Genomic DNA, 18009 nt, shown 5'->3' with positions numbered 1-18009 from the left:
TGGGTGCTGAGGGCATCCAGCAAGCCCCTCCACAGCTCTTGCTTGCCGATTATGTAACCACCAGCCTGGTGAAATGGATATAGACGCCCACCTGCCTCACACTTCTGTTTTGCCAGGATCCTTTCACGCCATCGGTAGACATGAGGCTCGGGAAAACTTAAAGTCTATGAAGCGCTCTCTCCTCTTTATCCCCCTTGCACCCTCTCGAGACCCAGTGCCTGCACACGCAGAGGCTCAGGTGGTCCCACACTGCAGTGAAAGCCTCTGTGACTTTGTTGGTTTTGGCAAAGATAAATTACATTTATTTTATAGGGACTGAGAAGGAGGGGGAAAGGAGAGGTGGCCAAAGCCCCGGTGGGCGGGATGGGTAGGAGGCAGACCTCATGCAGGCGATACCGAGGACACAGATGAGACCTCCGTTTTGGAGGCGCTGGAGAGTTCAGAGCCATCGTCAACCTTCTTCCCGAAAAGCTGCAAGATGCAGTTTCGAAACTGGAAGGACAGAAAGCGTTACTGAGCAGAGCAGGGAAGGGTGGAGCACTGTGCTGAATGTACGTGCCCGAGCCTTCCCTTCACCCATTCCGAATCCCATGGGGGATGGAGGAAGGCTTGGATTATTTCTCCCTCACACGCGGGGATGTCATCTGACTTAGCAGTTGATGGTGACTACAGTGGGTTGAAGTGGGTCCCCCAAAAGACGTGTTCAGGTTAAGATGAGGTCACACTGGAGCAGGGTGGGCCCTAATCGAATGACTGGTGTCCTGATAAGAAAAGGAACGCTTGGACACGGACACGCAGACAGAGGGAAGAAGGCCACGTGAAGATGAAGGCAGAGACTGGGGTGACACACCTTGGAGTCAAGGAACGCCAAAGACTGCCGGCAGCCCTGCAGCTGCTTCTCCCTCTCGGCCTCCATAGGGAACCTTTCCATTTGCCAACACCCTGATTTCAGACTCAAGATTTCCAGAACCCTGAGAGAATCCATTTCTGTGGTTTGAAGCCACTGAGTTTGTGGTAGTTTGTGACGGCAGCCCCATGACACTCATCCACAGTGACAGCTAAGGGGCAGTGGTGACCTGTCCCCAGACTGTGTGGTGAGCGGCTCAGAGGAATATTAATGAAAAGGCATGTGGTTGTCATGTTTTTTCCAGTCCATGGATCTGGGGCAAGGTGAGGCCTAGGTAATGACAATCTAGCCCCTACCTCATCTCTCCAGCCAAGCGTCTTCCGGTACCAGGAGGGGTCTGTCTTTGCTGCTTCACCCCAAAGAGATCTGGGCCATATGAATGTCTCAAATCATGTCCTGTGTCATCACTGAAGTAACCACAATGCTTTGAGGACCCAGACCAAAGGCATTTTCTAAATATTTCAGGCCTACTCTTGACTAGCTCTAACTCCCTCTATCATCAAAACTCTCAAAAATAAAAAATATAATGGTTGAAATTAATAACATAAGAAACGGGACGAACAGCAGAATCAGCTCGGCTGAAGAGCTGGGAGATAGGGCTGAGGAATCCATTCAGCAGCTGCTGCTTGAGCACCCACTGTGTGCCAGACTCTGTCCTGAGCAAAATTTGCTGTCTTCATGGAACTGCATTCCAGAAAATTCTCTCAGAATGTGGCAGGACAGGATAATTATGTGGAAAGGGTAAAAGCAAAGTTCGAGGCCTGGTGAGGTCCAGAAGTGCAGACATCTGTCTCCCCCTGTCCAGGGGGAGTTCTGGAAAGGAGAATGGAAATAATCCAGTAAAGACAGTACTTGGCAAGATAGTTTAGGATTCCAGAAACCTAAAAAAGATCCTCATGAAAGTCAGGAAACAGGGGTCAGGGATAGAACTACACTCTGGGCATCAGTGTGCTACAGCGAGTTCCCGGAAATCCACTGCAGGCGTGGTCCTACTTACTGTTTAAAAGTTACCAGAGAGAATGAACCCTTAATGAACTCTGCAGACTTGGCTTGTGTGAGTCAAAGCTGAGCCAAAGGGGCTGGAGCCATTGAGTGGCTCTAAGATGGAGAAGCAAGGAAGAGCCCAGTGGAAGGGATGGACTGGGCCTGGTGAAATGGGAGGCCTCTGCACACCTTTCTGGCCACCATCAAGTCACATCACAGCTGCGCTTTAATGAAGCCTGTAACCTGCAGGAGGTGGGGGGATTTAGGTGTGTGAGCAGCTTGCTGCTGAGGCCCAATATGCCAGCTAAGGAGGCTGCCTCTGGGCAGGACCACAGCACGTCCCCCCTGAACTAACCCACGAACTCGTGAAAGCTCTTGAACTGTTGGTCAGTGTAGCCAAGGAGGGCCGGCTTTTGTTCTTATAGGAACACAAATTCCAGAGGTTACGCTTTGAAAATGGAGAGATGAAGGTTGAGAAGGGTCGAGTCTGAACAGAAGAGGGGCACACCTAGGGTGGATGTACCTAGGGCTCACCAACTCCTAGAGCGTCTGAACGCCAGGAGAGCCCCTGAAGCTCGGCAGCCATAGTTCTAGGGCCACCGGAAGGGAAGAGCACACGGCACACAGACGCTTTGGGAAATGCCACCCTCAGGCCGAGTCTATAAAGGATTCCAGAGGGCACACCTAAGCCTTCTGCTAAGGGCCAGCTGGAGCTCTGGCTGGGGCTGGGTCACACGCTGAGCCTTTCCCGGTCATTTCCCTGGAGGGTCCCCCAGGTGCTCCGCGGGCTTCTTATCAGAGACATGATGCCAGGTGGGGCCATCACTGCACCCTTCTAGGGCACACGGTATTTTGAGTGGGATCTGCTGATGGTGTTGCTTACCTGCCGGTTCATAAAGACATAGATAACGGGGTTGTAGATAGTGGCACTTTTGGCAAAGAAGGCCGGCAGGGCAGCCATCAAAGGGTGGAAGGGGTAGCCAGGGTTGGCAGCAGCAAAGCATGCGAAGAAGGCATACGGTCCCCAGCAGAAGCAGAATGCCAGGACCATCACCACCACCATGCGCGTCACTTCCTTCTCTGCCTTCTGGGTGGATTCAGACTCTTTCTGCTGCTTTGCCACCTAAGGGAGACAGGGATAGTGAGTCGGGGGTTGGAGAGCAGCAAGAGGCAGGTGACCCAGGCATAGGGAGTTGTGGGGAGGAGGAGAGGAGCCCAGCAGCCATCTTCCAGCCCTGAGTGGAGCACAGCCGGCCCCAGGCAGACATGGCTGCCTCAGGCTGGCCCTGGGGGAGTTCTAGAATTGGAGGTGGCATGCAGCTAGGCGTGGCCTAAGATGACCCCAGAGCTGGATCTAACAAGCTCCTTTGCTTCACCTGATCCCTTAACAGACTGTCCTGTCCTGCGCTCAGGCCTGAGCATGGAGGCCTGATTTGATTGATGACTGGGCGTGGAGAATGAAGGAGTTAACAAGGTGGAGATGGCGGGGGAGGCAAAAGCAGTGGCTGGCGGGGTGCGCGATGGGAGTGTCAGAGCAATGCATACACTTCCCTCAGGCTTCCTAGGCCAGGTTGGCCACTGTGTGGACTAAATCCTGCCCTGGACTCACAGTGAGGCAGCTGAGGGCAGCTTTGGTGGGGTGGCTCCTTCATGCCTGCTGGGAGGAAGGAGACGAATGGCCTCCAGGCAGAGGCACTGTGGGGGAGGCCAGAGGGCAGCCACCGCCTGCCAGGGATGAGGGACTGACGGCAGGCAGATGAGTGGGGATGAGAGAGGGAGTGTGAGGGCTGGAATGCAGGGATGGCTGAGACAGCAGAGCTGGGGCCACATTGTGGAGCTGGGGCTCTACCATCCCAGACTAATACAGCCGAAGCCATGGTTGGATACCTGTGGGAGCCTTCACCCCAAGGTGACGGGGTGAGGGGGCCTTTCACAGGCTCACAGACTCCTCTGGAGAGAGCTTGGCAGGCATGCCCATCCAATTGTGGGCACAGGCAGCTTCATATAGGAAAGCCAGCACCCTGAAAGGGCTCCCACTGCTAACAGAAAAGAACCAGCCTGGCTCTCCTCCCTTGCTCTGACTTCCTGAAGGGCTCCCAGTGGTAGCCTAGTGTAGGGGTGGGGGGTGACGGCTGTGGACAGGATCAGCTTCCCAGGGCAGAGGGCCAGACATGGAGGTGGAGAGTGGGTCAGGGGGGCAAATGGCACTCTCGGGTCCACTCCTTGGTCGGCCCCACAGCCTATGAAAAGGACAAGGGTACTCTGGTGGCAGCCTCATAAAAACACGCCTTGATTTGCAGGTGTCATTTGCTGATGTGGCTGCTCCACTCTACTCTGTGGGAAAGGCAGCCTTTCCACCCCGGGGAGAACTGTCCAGGGTCGGGGCAAGGCACACCTCTGTTCCCTTAGTGGACTCCTCCAGGGAGGGAGTGGCAGTGCTTTCCCATCTCACAGAGCTGAGGACAACGGGGCTGGGGCTGAACCTGCAGCCACTGGTACAGTCCCAAAGAAATCACCTGATTCTCATCGCTGGATCTTAATATTTTCTTTTAGGGGTAAAATCCTCTTCTCTAAGGATTTTTGGAAAAATAGTTTAGGAGTCTGAGTGGACTGATTCGAGGGCAGAGCAGCTTAGGGGCAGGAGGCGGGTGAGGCCAGGAGGAATCGGGGGGCTTACCGCTCGGATGGCCAGCCACACTTGGAGGTAGCAGAGCACGATGATGCTGAGTGGGGTGATGCAGCAGGTGACCATGAGGACAATCATGTAAGACTGCACCCCGGGGTACGAGCTGCCGCTGAACACGTCTGGGCCGCATGAAGTCTTCAGGCCGTGGGGCCAGTACCTGGAGAGAAGGGCCGGCAGCCAGTCCTGATGCAGGGTGGGGTGACCCAGGACCCCCGGCCCAGGCATGGTGCTAACTGGGGTGGGGTTTGTTTTTTTAAATTGAGGTGAAATTCATGTTGCATGAGATTACCCAATTTGAAGTGATCAATTCTGTGGCAGTCACCACCTCTGCTTCCAGAACATTTTCATCAACCCAAAACAAAACCGTTGGGTAGGATTTTGGTTAATCCTTGTCCATTTTTAGATGTTATGCCTTTCTTCTTTTTGAATTGTGGTAAAATACACATAACATAAAATGTACCATTATAGGCCAGGCACAATGGCTCACGCCTATAGTCCCAGCACATTTGGAGGCAGAGGTAGGAGGATTGCTCGAGCCCAGGAGTTCAAGACTAGCCTGGAACACATAGTGAGATCTTGTCTCTACAAAAAATAAAAAAAATTAGCTGGGTGAAGTGGTGCATCTGTAGGCCCAGCTCCTCAGGAGGCTGAGGTAGGAGGATCACTTGAGCCCAGGAGGTGGAGGCTGCAGTGAGCCATAATTACACCACTGCACTGTGCCAGCCTGAGTGACAGAGTGAGACCCTGTCTCAAAAGAAGAAAAAAGTACCATTGTGACCTTTGGTACATTCACAATGCTGTGCAACCATCTCCACTATCTGCTTCCAGGACATTTTCATCTTCCCAATCACTCCCCTTCTTTACAAAGGGATTGTGAGGTTCCTTCTTGCCCTGACCTTCTGAGAACACCCATGAAGAGCTGAGTCTTTTATCTGAGGTCAGCTAGGCCATGACTGAAATAAAGGGCCCTGCTCACTTAGTGGCCTGGAGGATTAAATGAGATAACCCACAGGAGAGCCTCCACTAGGGTCAGCTCACCACACATGTTTGATAACGGGCAGCTGTGTGGGGCATGGCGGCATGAGGAGGGCGGGCGACAGAGACAGGCTTCCACAAGGTTTGTTTCCCAGAATTGTGGAACGTTCTCGAGGAAAGAACACTCCCTCTCCAAACACCACGAGAACTTATTCACGAGCTTGTCGATAAAACAGTGAAATGCTGTCCCATCCAGTCCACCCCAATCAAACATTTGAGCCACTTGCTTGGCCTGGCCGGGACATGTGCTCTGTAGGCCCAGGTGGATCTATGACCCAAGCAGCCTCTGAAAGGTGGGGGGCGTGGTGCGGCAGCGTGTGCAAGGAAGAGACCTGGAATGCAAACACGCTATGCGTTCACTGACAGCTGTGCTGATGGCCTGAGCTGCGTGTGCGCCTGTGACCTGATCGTGCTTGGGATAAATATGTTTCCAGAGGTTCGGGGACCACAGAGCCTTTCCTATGTTGCAGCCACATTCATACATTGATAGACATTGCACGCTCAGAGGGGCCCAGAGAAAGGAAGTGATTTGCCTTAAGGTCACAGAGTCTGACCCTGCCCACTCCATCTTGCGTCCTCGCACCCTTACCTGCTCCAACCAAAGATGGGCGGGGCTGTCCACACAGCAGCCCAGACCCAGGAGAAGACAATGCCCACGATGGCCAGCTTGGCATCAAATCTCACGTTGCCAAAGGGCTTGCAGACCACCATCCATCTCTCCCAGGAAATGATGGCCAGAGACCAGAGACCTGTGATCCCTATGGGGAGAGCAGACAGATGAGGGCTTTGAGCCAAAGCAAAGGTGGGAAGCAAAGCTTCCCACTGTCCTGCTTAGACCCCAAACGTCTGCACACAGAATTCAGGGCTCCACGGACTGAGGTGGAAAAAACGACATCTTTCTTTCCACCAACCTCGAACAGACACTGGGCATTTCCTTTCATTATGAACGTGGCAGTATTAGCAGTACCTGTGACTCGGTCAGCAAGAGAGGTCACAGATGTTTTCCTGTCAATTCATAGAGGTGGCAGAGAGTTCGAATACCACTTATGTTCATCACTACTCTGAAATAACAGTGATTGTCAGGCGGGATCCTGTTATTTAATACCTTAGTACTGAGTGGTGTCACTAATACGTTTAATACATGCTTTTATTTTTATTTACTTTTTGAGACAGAATCTCACTCTGTTGCCCAGGCTGAGTGCAGTGGTGCCATCATAGCTCACTGCAGCCTTGACCTCCAGAGCTCAAGTGATCCTCCCGCCTGAGCCTCCTGAGTAGCTGGGACTACTGGTGTGCCACCACGCCCAGCTGTTTTTATTTGTTGTAGAGAAGAGGTCTCACTATGTTGCCCAGGCTGGTCTCAAACTCCTGGAGGCAAGCAGTCCTCCCACCTCAGCCTCCCAAAGTGCTGGGATTACAGGCATGAGCCTGGCCAATAAATGCTTTTAACTAAAGACTATGTTACTGATGAATGTTTAATACTTTGATAACTGTATTTCAATATAATTTGCTGCCTTTGTAATCCTATGGGTCTCATTTTATGCGTTTGCAAAAATTCTCCTGAGATGGGGTCCACAGGCTTCCCAGATGGCCAAGGGCATCCGTGGACCAAAAGTGGTGGGGAAGTGCTGGCTGCTTGGCACCTGACTGACCCAAGAACAGACCATGAGCAGAGGCAAGGGTGAGCGGGAGACCATGGCAGAAACGGAGACAGACGTGGGCAGAGATGCAGGGGGGCACTCGGGAAGGGTCGTGTGACCACCGAGGCCATGCCTGCTGCAGAGAGCACTCGGACCTGGGGATGGACCTTCTCTGCCTGACCTTCCCTTGGCTCCCCTTCTAGACTATCGGGGTAGTGCCGGGACTTGGACAAGCACCCTCTCTGGTCTGGGCCATTGTGGGTACAATTTGAGGCAGTTAACAGGGGGTGGGGTTGGGGAGGCTGCTAAGAGTGGTGGGGAGGCAAGAGCAGGAGCTGCTGCTGCTGGATGTGCGGTCTCCTCCTCCTGAAAGAAAGTCCCAGCTCCTGGGCGTGACGTCTGAGGCCTCTGAGACCTGGGCCTGCCCACCTCGTGTCCAGCAGCCACGGCTGCTTGGTGGTACTCTACCCACTCGAACCACAAACTGCTCCCAGCCGCTCCTCCACCACCTGCCCCAGGCCCCTTCTTGTCTGAGAGGACTGATGATGGTACTGTGTGGTCGCCGTCTGGCTATAGGGCCCCCTCCTTAGCACAGAGCCTGGCACGCTAGTACCTCTCGGCCACTGTCTCCTGACCTGAGCGGAATAGTGGCCCACAGAGATATTAGTGATGGGGATGGGAAGAGGATCTGGGAATTGTGTCTCCTCCGGGAAAAGCAGATGCTGGTGAGCTGAAAGAGCAGGCATCCCTAATTGCAGGGGAGTTCTGTCCAGGGTGCCCAGAGTCCCCGCCCCCCTACTGTTCTGGGGTTGTCTAGCTCTGTATCTGTCTCCTCCCACACCAGCCCCACAGCTCCAAACTGGCTGTCCCCGGGCAGAGCCTGACTCAAGAGTAGGAACTCAGGGTATGTTTGACTCAAGGGAGCTGAATTTAATGTGAGTGTTCAGATGGAAGCCTCCAGAACCCTTCAGTGTATGGATGTGAGGCACAGATGTGGAGGGAGACAGGCCTACAGGAGCAGCTGGGCCCAGATCATCATGAGGTGGCCGGAGGGGCTTGCAGGGTGAATGAGTGGTTTCCGCTGAGCCTGGGACCCGACTGGCTTACCACACAGGGAGACGGTGTAGCCCTCCAGGACACACATAGGGTGGCCCAGCACGAAGTAGCCATAGACCTGGTTCACAACGCTGATAGTGCTGGCGATGACAGTCTCTGCTAGGTCAGCGACCGCCAGGTTCACCAGGATCCAGTTCAGCGGGTGGCGCAGCTTCTTGAACTTCATGGTGGCCGCCAGCACAAGCCCATTTGTGAAGACAGATGCAATGACCACAAAGATCATCCAGACACTGGTGAGGTGGTATACCCATCTGGGAGCGATGTGGTAATTCGGGCCTTCGAAGGGGTCTGGGGGCAGGAGGCAGAGGAGAGAGACCATCGCCCGCTGGTCACTGGCACTGGCATCTTGAACTTAACAGAACTCCTCATCGTCTCCTCCATCTGATTCCCCACTGCCAGTGTGCAGTCACCCCACTTCCCTGCTCCCCTCTTCCCTTTGCCCCAGCCCCACCTCCTACCTCCCACAGTCCTCTGCCCTTCCATAGAGAAACGCTTGCCTCCTGTAAAGCCCAGCTCATATGCATTTGCCTTCCAGAAGATTCCCCAGCTAGTGGCAACTCACCCCCTTGAGGGGAAGACCACTACCCACCTCTGTCACCTTCTGTCACACATAGGAGTTACTGTTCATGATGATCTGAATGTACGTGCCCCCCATAAATTTCTGTGTTGAAATCCCAACCCCCAAGGTGATGGTATTAGGAGGTGGGGCCTTTGGCAGGTCATTTAGGTCACGTGTGCAGAGTGAGTGGGGCCCTCATGAATGGGATTAGTGCCCTTATAAAAGAGGTCCTAGAAGCTGGGCATGGTGGCTCACGCCTGTAGCCCCAGCTACTCAGGAGGCCAACGTGGGAGGATCACTTGAGCCTTTGGGAACAGCCCAAATTAGCTGGGAATGGTGGCTCATGCCTGTAATCCCAGCACTTTGGGAGGCTGAGGCTGGAGGGTTGCTTGAGCCCAGGAGTTCAAATGCAACCTGGGCAACATGGCATGCCCATGTAAAAAAAAATTTTTTTTAATTAAAACAAACAAGAAAAAGAGTCCCTAGAGTGCTCTCTAGCTCTCTTTCTTCCATGTGAGGATACAATGAGTTGTTGGCAATCTGCAGTCAGGAAGAGGGTCCTCGCCAGAGCCCACCACACTAGCACCCTGACTTCCAGCCTCCAGAGCTGTGAGAAATAAATTTGTCATTTAAAAGCCACCCAATCTATGGTAATTTCTCTTTTATTCTTTTCCTTTCTTTCTTTTCTTTTTTTTTGAGGGGGACAAAGTCTTGCTCTGTCACCCAGGCTGGAGTGCAGTGATGTGATCTCGGCTCACTGCAACCTCCGCCTCCTGGGTTCAAGCGATTCTCCTGCCTCAGCCTCCCGAGTAGTAGCTGGGATTTACAGGCACCCACCACCACACCCAGCTAATTTTTGTGCTTTTAGTAGACATGGGGTTTCACCATGTTGACCAGGCTGGTCTCAAACTCCTGACCTCAAGAGATCCTCCTGCCTTGTCCTCCCAAAGTACTGGGATTGCAGGCGTGAGCCACCGTGCACAGCCTGGTAATTTCTTTTTCTTTTCTTTTCTTTTCTTTTTTTTTTTGAGACGGAGTCTTGCTCTGTCACCCAGGCTGGAGTGCAGTGGCACCATCTCGGCTCACCGCAAGCTCCGCCTCCCAGGTTCACGCCATTCTCCTGCTTCAGCCTCCTGAGTAGCTGGGACTACAGGCGCCCGCCACCACACCTGGCTAATTTTTTCTATTTTTAGTAGAGACGGGGCTTCACCATGTTAGCTAGGATGATCTCAATCTCCTGACCTCGTGATCCGCCTGCCTCGGCCTCCCAAAGTGCTGGGATTACAGGCGTGAGCCACTGCGCCCGGCCACAGCCTGGTAATTTCTTATAGCAGCCAGTACTGAGACACAAGTACAAGTCTTGTCTTTCTCACCAGAGACTGTGACTCATTCATCCTCACAGAGTGTCCAGCACACAATAGATGCTCAGAAAATAAATGAATGAGGAAATTAATCAATGAATGTGTTATGAGTTGAATTGTGTCCCCACCCAAATTCATATGTTGGAGTCCTAACCCCAATACCTCAGAAAGTGACCGTTTTCGGAGATAGGGTCTTTACAGAAATGACCAAGTTTAAATGAGGTCATTAGGGTGGGCCCTAATCCAATATGACTGGTGTCCTGATTATGATTATGATTATTATATATTTAGAGATACAGTCGGCTGGGAGCGGTGGCTCACGCCTGTAATCCCAGCACTTTGGGAGGCCGAGGGGGTGCATCACTTGAGGTCAGGAGTTCAAAACCAGCCTGGCCATGGTGAAACCCCGTCTCTACTAAAAATACAAAAAAAAAAAAAATTAGCTAGGTATGGTGGTGGGCGCCTGTAGTCCCAGCTACTCAGGAGGCTGAGGCGGGAGAATCACTTGAACCCAGGAGGCAGAGGTTGCAGTGAGCTGAGATCACGCCACTGCACTCCAGCCGGGGTGACAGAACAAGGACTCCGTCTCAAAAACAACAACAACAACTACAACAACAAAAAATAGAGATAGAGTCTGGCTCTGGCACCCAGGCTGGAGTACAGTGGCACAATCATAGCTCACTGCAACGTGGAACTCCTGGGCTCAAGCGATCCTCCTGCCTCAGCCTCTCGAGTATCTGGGACTACAAGCCGTGCATTACCACAATGGCAATTTTTTTTTATTTCTGTAGAGATGGGGTCTGGCTATGTTGCCTAGGCTGGTCTCGAACTCCTGACTTCAGGTGATCCTCCCACCTTGGCCTCCCAAGTAGCTGGGACTACAAACGAATTATTTCTCCTTTTTCTTCTGTAGGAGTTTGCTAGGGCTCTACACCTTTTGTGTTGGAAGGACCTTCGTCATAACATTGTTTTTGGCAGATTACTTGAAGGGATTGCAAGCCACAGACCTGCTGCCATATAAGGCCTCATGGAGAGTCCCAAGGTTTATCAAGAGATTCTTTAGCTGTGTGTTAGAAAAGCCCAACTCAAGCTAGCTTAAGAAAAATGGGGATTTCCTGGCTATGGCCAGGAGAGACAGATAAATCTCACCCCTAGCACAGCTGGATCCCACAAGGCCTCTGCTGCCCTCTGTGCACGGGCCCCATATGTTCCCAACACAAGGAGCTTCCGGAAACCCACAGACAATGTCTGCAATCCCGATACCTGGCACTGGCTCCCCAGGAACCCCCAGTATGAGCAGCAGGGACAGACCATTGACAATTGAAGACCTGCATGGCGTCAGTCTCCGTGCAGAAGGAAGCAGAGGGGAGCAATGGGGTTGCTGATGGACCTAAGAACAGAGAACCCCCAAACTGTCGGCAGCTCTTCCCTGGGAAGTACCTTGGGTGAACTGGGGAAGAGCAGCTGAGACTGGGAGGGTTTGGGACACTCTGGCCTGCAGGCAAGTGCAAGGGGCTGGAGCAATCTAGGTGCTACGACCTCTGAAAACAAGGCAGCCAGTGCCCTTCCCTGGCAACCCTTGCGGTCCAAATTGGGCAGTGCAGGGACAAGGGGGCAAAGGAGAGAACAGGTCCCAGCAGCAGTGGGGGAGGGGACAGGAGCTGCCACCAGTGTAACTAGAGCTGGTGTCATGGCCTACCCCCCCCTCCTGAAAGTTCTGGAACTGAATTTCATGAAGCAATGAGCAAGAGAATCAAAGTCAACTCCCAGGCAAAGTGATTCGAGGAAATACAGGCAGATAGGGAAGGGGCGGTCGGTGGTGGCGCAGAGAAGCCAGACTTCTTCAAATACACCTTCTTTTCTAGATTTTAATTTGAGACTTTTAACTGTTTTATTACATAATTATAAAACAAAATTTAAGTGGCCGGGGGCGGTGGCTCACACCTGTAATCCCAGCACTTTGGGAAGCCGAGGTGGGCGGACGACTTGAGGTCAGCAGTTGGAGACCAGCCTGGCCAACATGGTGAAACCCTGTCTCTACTAAAAATAAAAAAAATTAGCTGGGCGTGGTGGCGGGCACCTGTAGTCCCAGCTCCTCGGGAGGCTGAGGCAGGAGAATCGCTCGAACCGAGGAGGCGGAGGTTGCAGTGAGCTGAGATCGCGCCACTGCACTCCAGCCTGGGCGACAGAGTAAGACTGTCTCGAAAAAATAAAATAAAGTAAAACAAAAGTTTAAATTTACAGAGCAATCTCTGAAAATCAGCAACAAAAGAAATGAAGCTAAATGCATATCCACTGAGTGGCATATCACTTAGAGAGGGACTATTCTAAGGGACTGGAAACACACCGCTTTACTACGCAACCTAGTGGCATATACCCTCAGGGTAAGAACACCTGTGAAGATGTTAAGGTTTTGGTCACCAATAGGTGAAGGCAGGGTAAGGTGTCCGAATGCCGTCATTTTCCATCCCCAGTGGTTTAATTGGTCTGGGCATTGAGTTTCAGTAGCTGCCAACACCCCAGAAAAGAGACACTCTCCTTGCCAAAACACACCAACAAATCCAACCTGCCTCTGGCCAGATCCTCAGATCAACTACCAATTTACAGAAAAGTCATAATGAACAACGTCAGAGGGGCCTGTTAGGCTACGTCATGAACGACTTGCTTGCTTCCACAAATAAATTGCAGGGAGATAGAAAGGGAACCTCTAGATTCAAAGGGAGTCAAAAGGCATATCAGTCAATCTGAATGTGTGGACCTTATTTGAGCCCTGATTCAAGCAGACTGAAAATACGTATGACATTTTTTGAACACTACTAGGATGTTTGAAGCTATTCAGGAAATATTGTTACGCTTGTCGGTGTGATGATGACTTGTGGTTATGTATTGAGAAGAGTCCTTTTCTCCTAGAGGAACATAGTAAAGATTTACAGAGGGAAGGGTGTGATGTCTTGGATTTGCTTCCAAGAATCAGGAAGAAAGGGTAGTGGAGGGGTCACAGATGAAATGAGATGAAACCGTGGAAGCTGAGTGATGGGTACCGGAGTTCATTACACTCCTCCCTCTACTTTAGTAGATGCTTGAAGTTTTGTGGAAAAAAAAAAACCCACCCCGACATTTGAAAAGAGTGCACTGAAGCATCATGCATTGATGAAGTCTGGGGGCATCTAGGAAGAGACTGTTGACACTGCCACCAAGGAAATTCTGGGCACAGTCATGTTGAGGTCAACTGCAAGATCCTCATCCGGTTTGGTCTGGGCACTCTGTCACTAATTGGCACTCGGTCCTGGCCACCCCACAGCGGGATGTTTATTGGCAATCAAGGAGCTGGCGTGGCTTCTGGAAACCACAGCCTGCACGATGTTGTTGTTTTTTGTTTTGTTTTGTTTTGAGACAAGAGTCTCACTCTGTGGCCAGGCTGGAGCATAGTGGCGTGATCTCGGCTCACTGCAACCTCCACCTCCCGGGTTCAAGCGATTCTCCTGCCTCAGCCTCCTGAGTAGCTGGGACTACAGGCATGCGCCACCAAGCCCAGCTAATTTTTGCATTTTTAGTAGACATGAGGTTTCAGTATGTTGGCCAGGATGATCTCTATCTGTTGACCTCGTCATCTGCCCGCCTCTGCCTCCCAAAGTACTGGGATTACAGGCGTGAGCCACTGCGCCCGGCCTGCACGATGTTCTTGAAGGCACCAAAGGAATTTGGTTTGGAGGAGGGACCTGGGGAGAGGGCCAGGAGTGGGGCGGTCACTGGTGTCCTCAGCTTCTTTGAGGGCCTGCGTGCAAAACTTTTGGATTGGGCAACTCCCAATGGCAGAACTCGGGCTGCCCTGATGAGAGCTTTCAGCTTTCTGTTGGGCCTGAGCCCTCTCTCCCAGGACGGCTCCGAATGGAAAGATGGCCCTGGGCGCCAATGCAGCCTCTTCCCCCAGAGGTGTGCAGCCAAAAGCCATGTGGCCCCATCATGGAGTTTGACAAAATGACTGCTACAGGCTTTGCCGACCCTGAAGTTCTAGAAGTTTCTTGCCCTCTGCTGCTGTCTTCCCCACCCTCCCGCCTCCCTTGGGTGTGTCAGTATGTTGCCTCCTTTTGGCTTCAAATGTAAAGACAGACCCAGCTCTTCCCCAGGAAGCTGAGGGACTCCGTGGAATGAGAGGTCATTCGCTAGCAGTGAACACACTCATCTACGGGCCACAAAGAAAGAGCACATAAACTCTTCCCCGGCCTCGGATTCTCAAAGGGGCTGGGAAGCCTGTGTGGCTTGAGAATGCATATTCGATATTATGGTGTCCTTCTAGATTTGGAGAGGACCCCCCAATTCATGTCATCAGAAAAGCTATGGGAGAAAGCCTTCTCTGCTGGTGGGGACGTGCAGAAGAGAGATTCCCTTGGGCGGGGCAGGTGGGTGGCCGGTGGCCCCCAGTGCAGCCACCCAGCCTCCACGGGCCTGCTGGCTCACCTCTGGTGGAGTTGCTGTTGGTGTAGGTGAAGATGCTGGACTGGGTGCTGTCCTCATAGCTGTCCTGCGGATGGCGGCCTGCGAGCCTTTGGAGGCTCCACTGCTGGGCCATGGCTATGGAAAGCCCTGTCCCCGACGGCAGCCGGCCCTGGAGCGTCACCTGAGGGTCACGGTGCTTTATACCGGCCAGTGGGATCAGCCCGGGCCTCTTCACCTTAAAAGCTCCCAAATCCTACACCATCTGATCTCTTAATTGGGCCTGGGACTTAGACCTCCTCCTCCCACCCCTTGCTTCCTTGCTCCTGAGGCGAGCCCCCGGGGGCGGCTCAGAGGGATTTGCTGGAAACCTGTAATCCCAGCTACTGGGAGGTCGAGGCAGGAGAATCGCTTGAATCTGGGAGGCGGAGGTTGTAGTGAGCTGAGATGGCGCCACTGAACTCTAGCCTGGGCAACAGAGGAAGACTCTGTCTAAAAAAAAGTGGCTGGGCACAGTGGCACTGTAATCCCAGCACTTTGGGAGGCCAAGGCGGGTAGATCTCCTGAGGTCAGGAGTTCCCGACCAGCCTGACTAACATGGTGAAACCCCGTTTCTACTAAATACAAAACAATTAGCTGGGCTTAGTGGCACATACCTGTACTCCCAGCTACTTGGGAGGCTGAGACAGGAGAATCGCTTGTACCTGGGAGGTCTAGGTTGCGGTGAGCCAAGATCGAGCCATTGCACTCCAGCCTGGGCAACAAGAGCAAAACTCTGTCTCAAGAAAAAAAATTTAACAGGCCACCTAATTGCGATTAAAAAAAAAAAAAACCCTGAATCTGTTTAGATTCCCACTTGCAGGGTATGTGACATCACCTTCTGCCACATTCTCGCCAGCCCTGGACATTGTTAGGCTTTTTAATTTTTGGCGTTCTGGTGGATGAGAAAATAGTATTTAATTGTTGCTTTTCGCTTACTATTCCCGGATCACCTTGCAATTACATGTTTTATTATACGTTTACTCTCTTTTGTTTTTCGTCGTCTGAGATGTCCGTGGCTACCCTTTAATGTCTTTATATTGGGTTATTTGCTCTTAGTTTACTGATTTGCAGTTCTTTATATATTGTGTTGATTAGCCCTTTATCTATCAGATATATTTCAAGCCTTTTTTTTTCTTGTTTGCTTTTATTTATTTATTTTTTGAGATGGGGTCTCAGTCTGCCACCCTGGCTGGAGGGCAGTGGTGCGATCACGGCAGCCTCGACATCCCCGGGATCAAGCGATCCTCCCGTCTCAGCCTCCTGGGTAGCTGGGACTACAGGTGTGCACCACCACTCCAGGATAATTTTTGTATTAATTTTTTTTTTAATAGAGACAGGGTTTCGCCATGTTGCCCAGGCTGGTCTTGACCTCCTGGGCTCAAGAGATCCACCCACCTTGGCTTCCAAAGTGCTGGGATTACAGGCATGAGCCAGCACACCCAGCCCTTGTTTTTTTTTTTGTCTCCCCCTTTCTTTCTTTCTTTTTTTTTTTTTTTTTTGATTAATCAAGTCCCATTTTTTTCTCCTCTTGGTTATTTGGATGTTATGTACATATGTAGCTTCTTTTCTAGTGATTACTTTTTTTTTTTTTTTTTTTTTGAGACAATCTCACTCTGTCAGTCAGGCTGGAGTGCAGTGGCGCAGTCTCGGCTCACTGCAACCTCCGTCTGCCCGGCTCAAGCAATTCTCCTGCCTCAGCCTCCCCAGTAGCTGGGATTACAGGTGTGTGCCACCATGCCCGGCTAATTTTTGTATTTTTAGTAGGGACAGTGTTTCACAGTGTTGACCATGATGGTCTCAAACTCCAGACCTCAAGTGATCCACCCGCCTCGGCCTCCCAAAGTGCTGGGATTACAGGTGGCAGCCACTACACCCAGCCACTCCAAAAAATTTAAGATGGAACACTTTGAAACATCCTGTGAAGCCAGCATTACACTTTGATACCAAAACCAAATACTACAATACAACTAGAGACCAATATCCCTCAAACTGATGCAAAAACCATCAACTGCATACCAGCAAACCCAACAGCACAAGCAAGCCTCCTGCCTCAGCCTCCCGAATAGCTGGGAGTGCAGGTGTGCGCCCCCATGCCCGACTCATTTTTTATTTTTATTTTTTGGTAAGAGACGGGGTTTCGCCATGTTGCCCAGGCTGGAATTTTAATTGCTTTTTATCCTCACATCCTGGGTTAGAGTCGCTCATTCACCCTCGGGGATCCAGTACAACTGCTTACCAGGGAAGCCCTGCTCCCCGCTAAAATGAAAACCACAGCTAGCCCAATCTGATCCCAGTGACATTCCCCTGCCACCTCAGTCCAGTCTGGATCCTTTGTCTCCCAACTGGAGATCTTGGCGACCTCCAGAACTTTGGCCGTGGGTAAATTGAGGGGCGGGCTCCAGAACCTGCGGCCGACCAACCAACCGACCGACCCTTGGTTTGGCGGGAATAGTGCCTCGCTGCCATCTAGGGTGCTCGACCGGGCCCCAACAGCCCAAGACAGGGCATTACGACACAGCCCATTGTGCCTCTGAAGGCTCTCCCTTCACCACACGGCCTCACGGCCACCAGGCCTGAAGCCACTGGGCCCGTGGCCCTGCATGACCCAGACTTCAATGAGGAGAACTTACCCGGAGCTCGTGGAGCATGTGGCCCTGATGGAATGGATTCGCAAGCGGCTGGCCATATCTTGCAACACCTGCAAGGTGCCCCTGTCGGGTCTGGCCTCCTCCCGCAACTTAGCCCTCGCCTCAGCATCCGCCATTAGTCCAACCCCTTTGGAGTCTGAAGACCCACTCCTACGTCTCCGGCGTCTGAAGAGCGAATGGCGCGTGCGAGCTGCCCAGTGCATTTATGTGATGTCGGTGCAGCTCCCTCCGCATGCCTCGTGCCACTGCCTCCGCCTGCCGCTCCCTCCGCCTGCTGCTCCCTTCGCAAGCAAGTCAAGGGATCTGGAATGTTTGTGACTTGCATGTGCACCGTTATTGAAAATAGTCCCATTCTCATCTTCTCTCCTGCAATCTCAAAAGGGCTCCCTCCGCGCGGGTGCAGGGTCTTCTTTCTCTGCACAAAAAGTTCCGGCACTAGCTGTGTGGTGCCGCACGTGTCAGGGGGTGGTGCTGCACGTGGGACGTGCAGCTGCAACCGTAAAGGTGGGGGAGGGAGGGAGCTGCTGTGGCGCAATTTTTTGTTTCGCGATAAATGGTCACCTCTCCCCCACAATAGCCCGGGCTATGGCGGGCAGG

At 52.3% G+C, this 18009-nt stretch overlaps 1 protein-coding gene across 1 annotated transcript; it reads right to left on the bottom strand.

Moving 5' to 3' along the window:
- Window positions 1-275: 275 nt before the first annotated feature.
- On the bottom strand, window positions 276-17999 carry LOC117977940 (medium-wave-sensitive opsin 1). The gene is made up of 7 exons (XM_034950919.3): window positions 17395-17999; window positions 14747-14906; window positions 8360-8656; window positions 6202-6370; window positions 4569-4734; window positions 2775-3014; window positions 276-492 (listed from the first exon to the last, which is right to left on the bottom strand). The coding sequence occupies exons 1-7, from the start codon at window positions 17410-17412 to the stop codon at window positions 382-384; spliced, it is 1161 nt and encodes a 386-aa protein (XP_034806810.2). The 5' UTR covers window positions 17413-17999; the 3' UTR covers window positions 276-381.
- Window positions 18000-18009: the final 10 nt, after the last annotated feature.

Source organism: Pan paniscus, chromosome X, assembly GCF_029289425.2.
Source record: "Pan paniscus chromosome X, NHGRI_mPanPan1-v2.0_pri, whole genome shotgun sequence".
Classification (NCBI taxonomy): domain Eukaryota; kingdom Metazoa; phylum Chordata; class Mammalia; order Primates; family Hominidae; genus Pan; species Pan paniscus.
The sequence above is the reverse complement of the archived record's forward strand: the minus strand, read 5'-3'. Positions and strand labels throughout refer to the sequence as shown.

Excerpts from the sequence above, each read along its gene's own strand:
- LOC117977940 (XM_034950919.3), bottom strand. Across the intron at positions 3,015-4,568 it reads TGTGGCTGGCCATCCGAGCG|GTGGCAAAGCAGCAGAAAGA; the intron begins GTAAGCCCCCCG and ends TGTCTCCCTTAG. Across the intron at positions 493-2,774 it reads ATGTCTTTATGAACCGGCAG|TTTCGAAACTGCATCTTGCA; the intron begins GTAAGCAACACC and ends CTGTCCTTCCAG.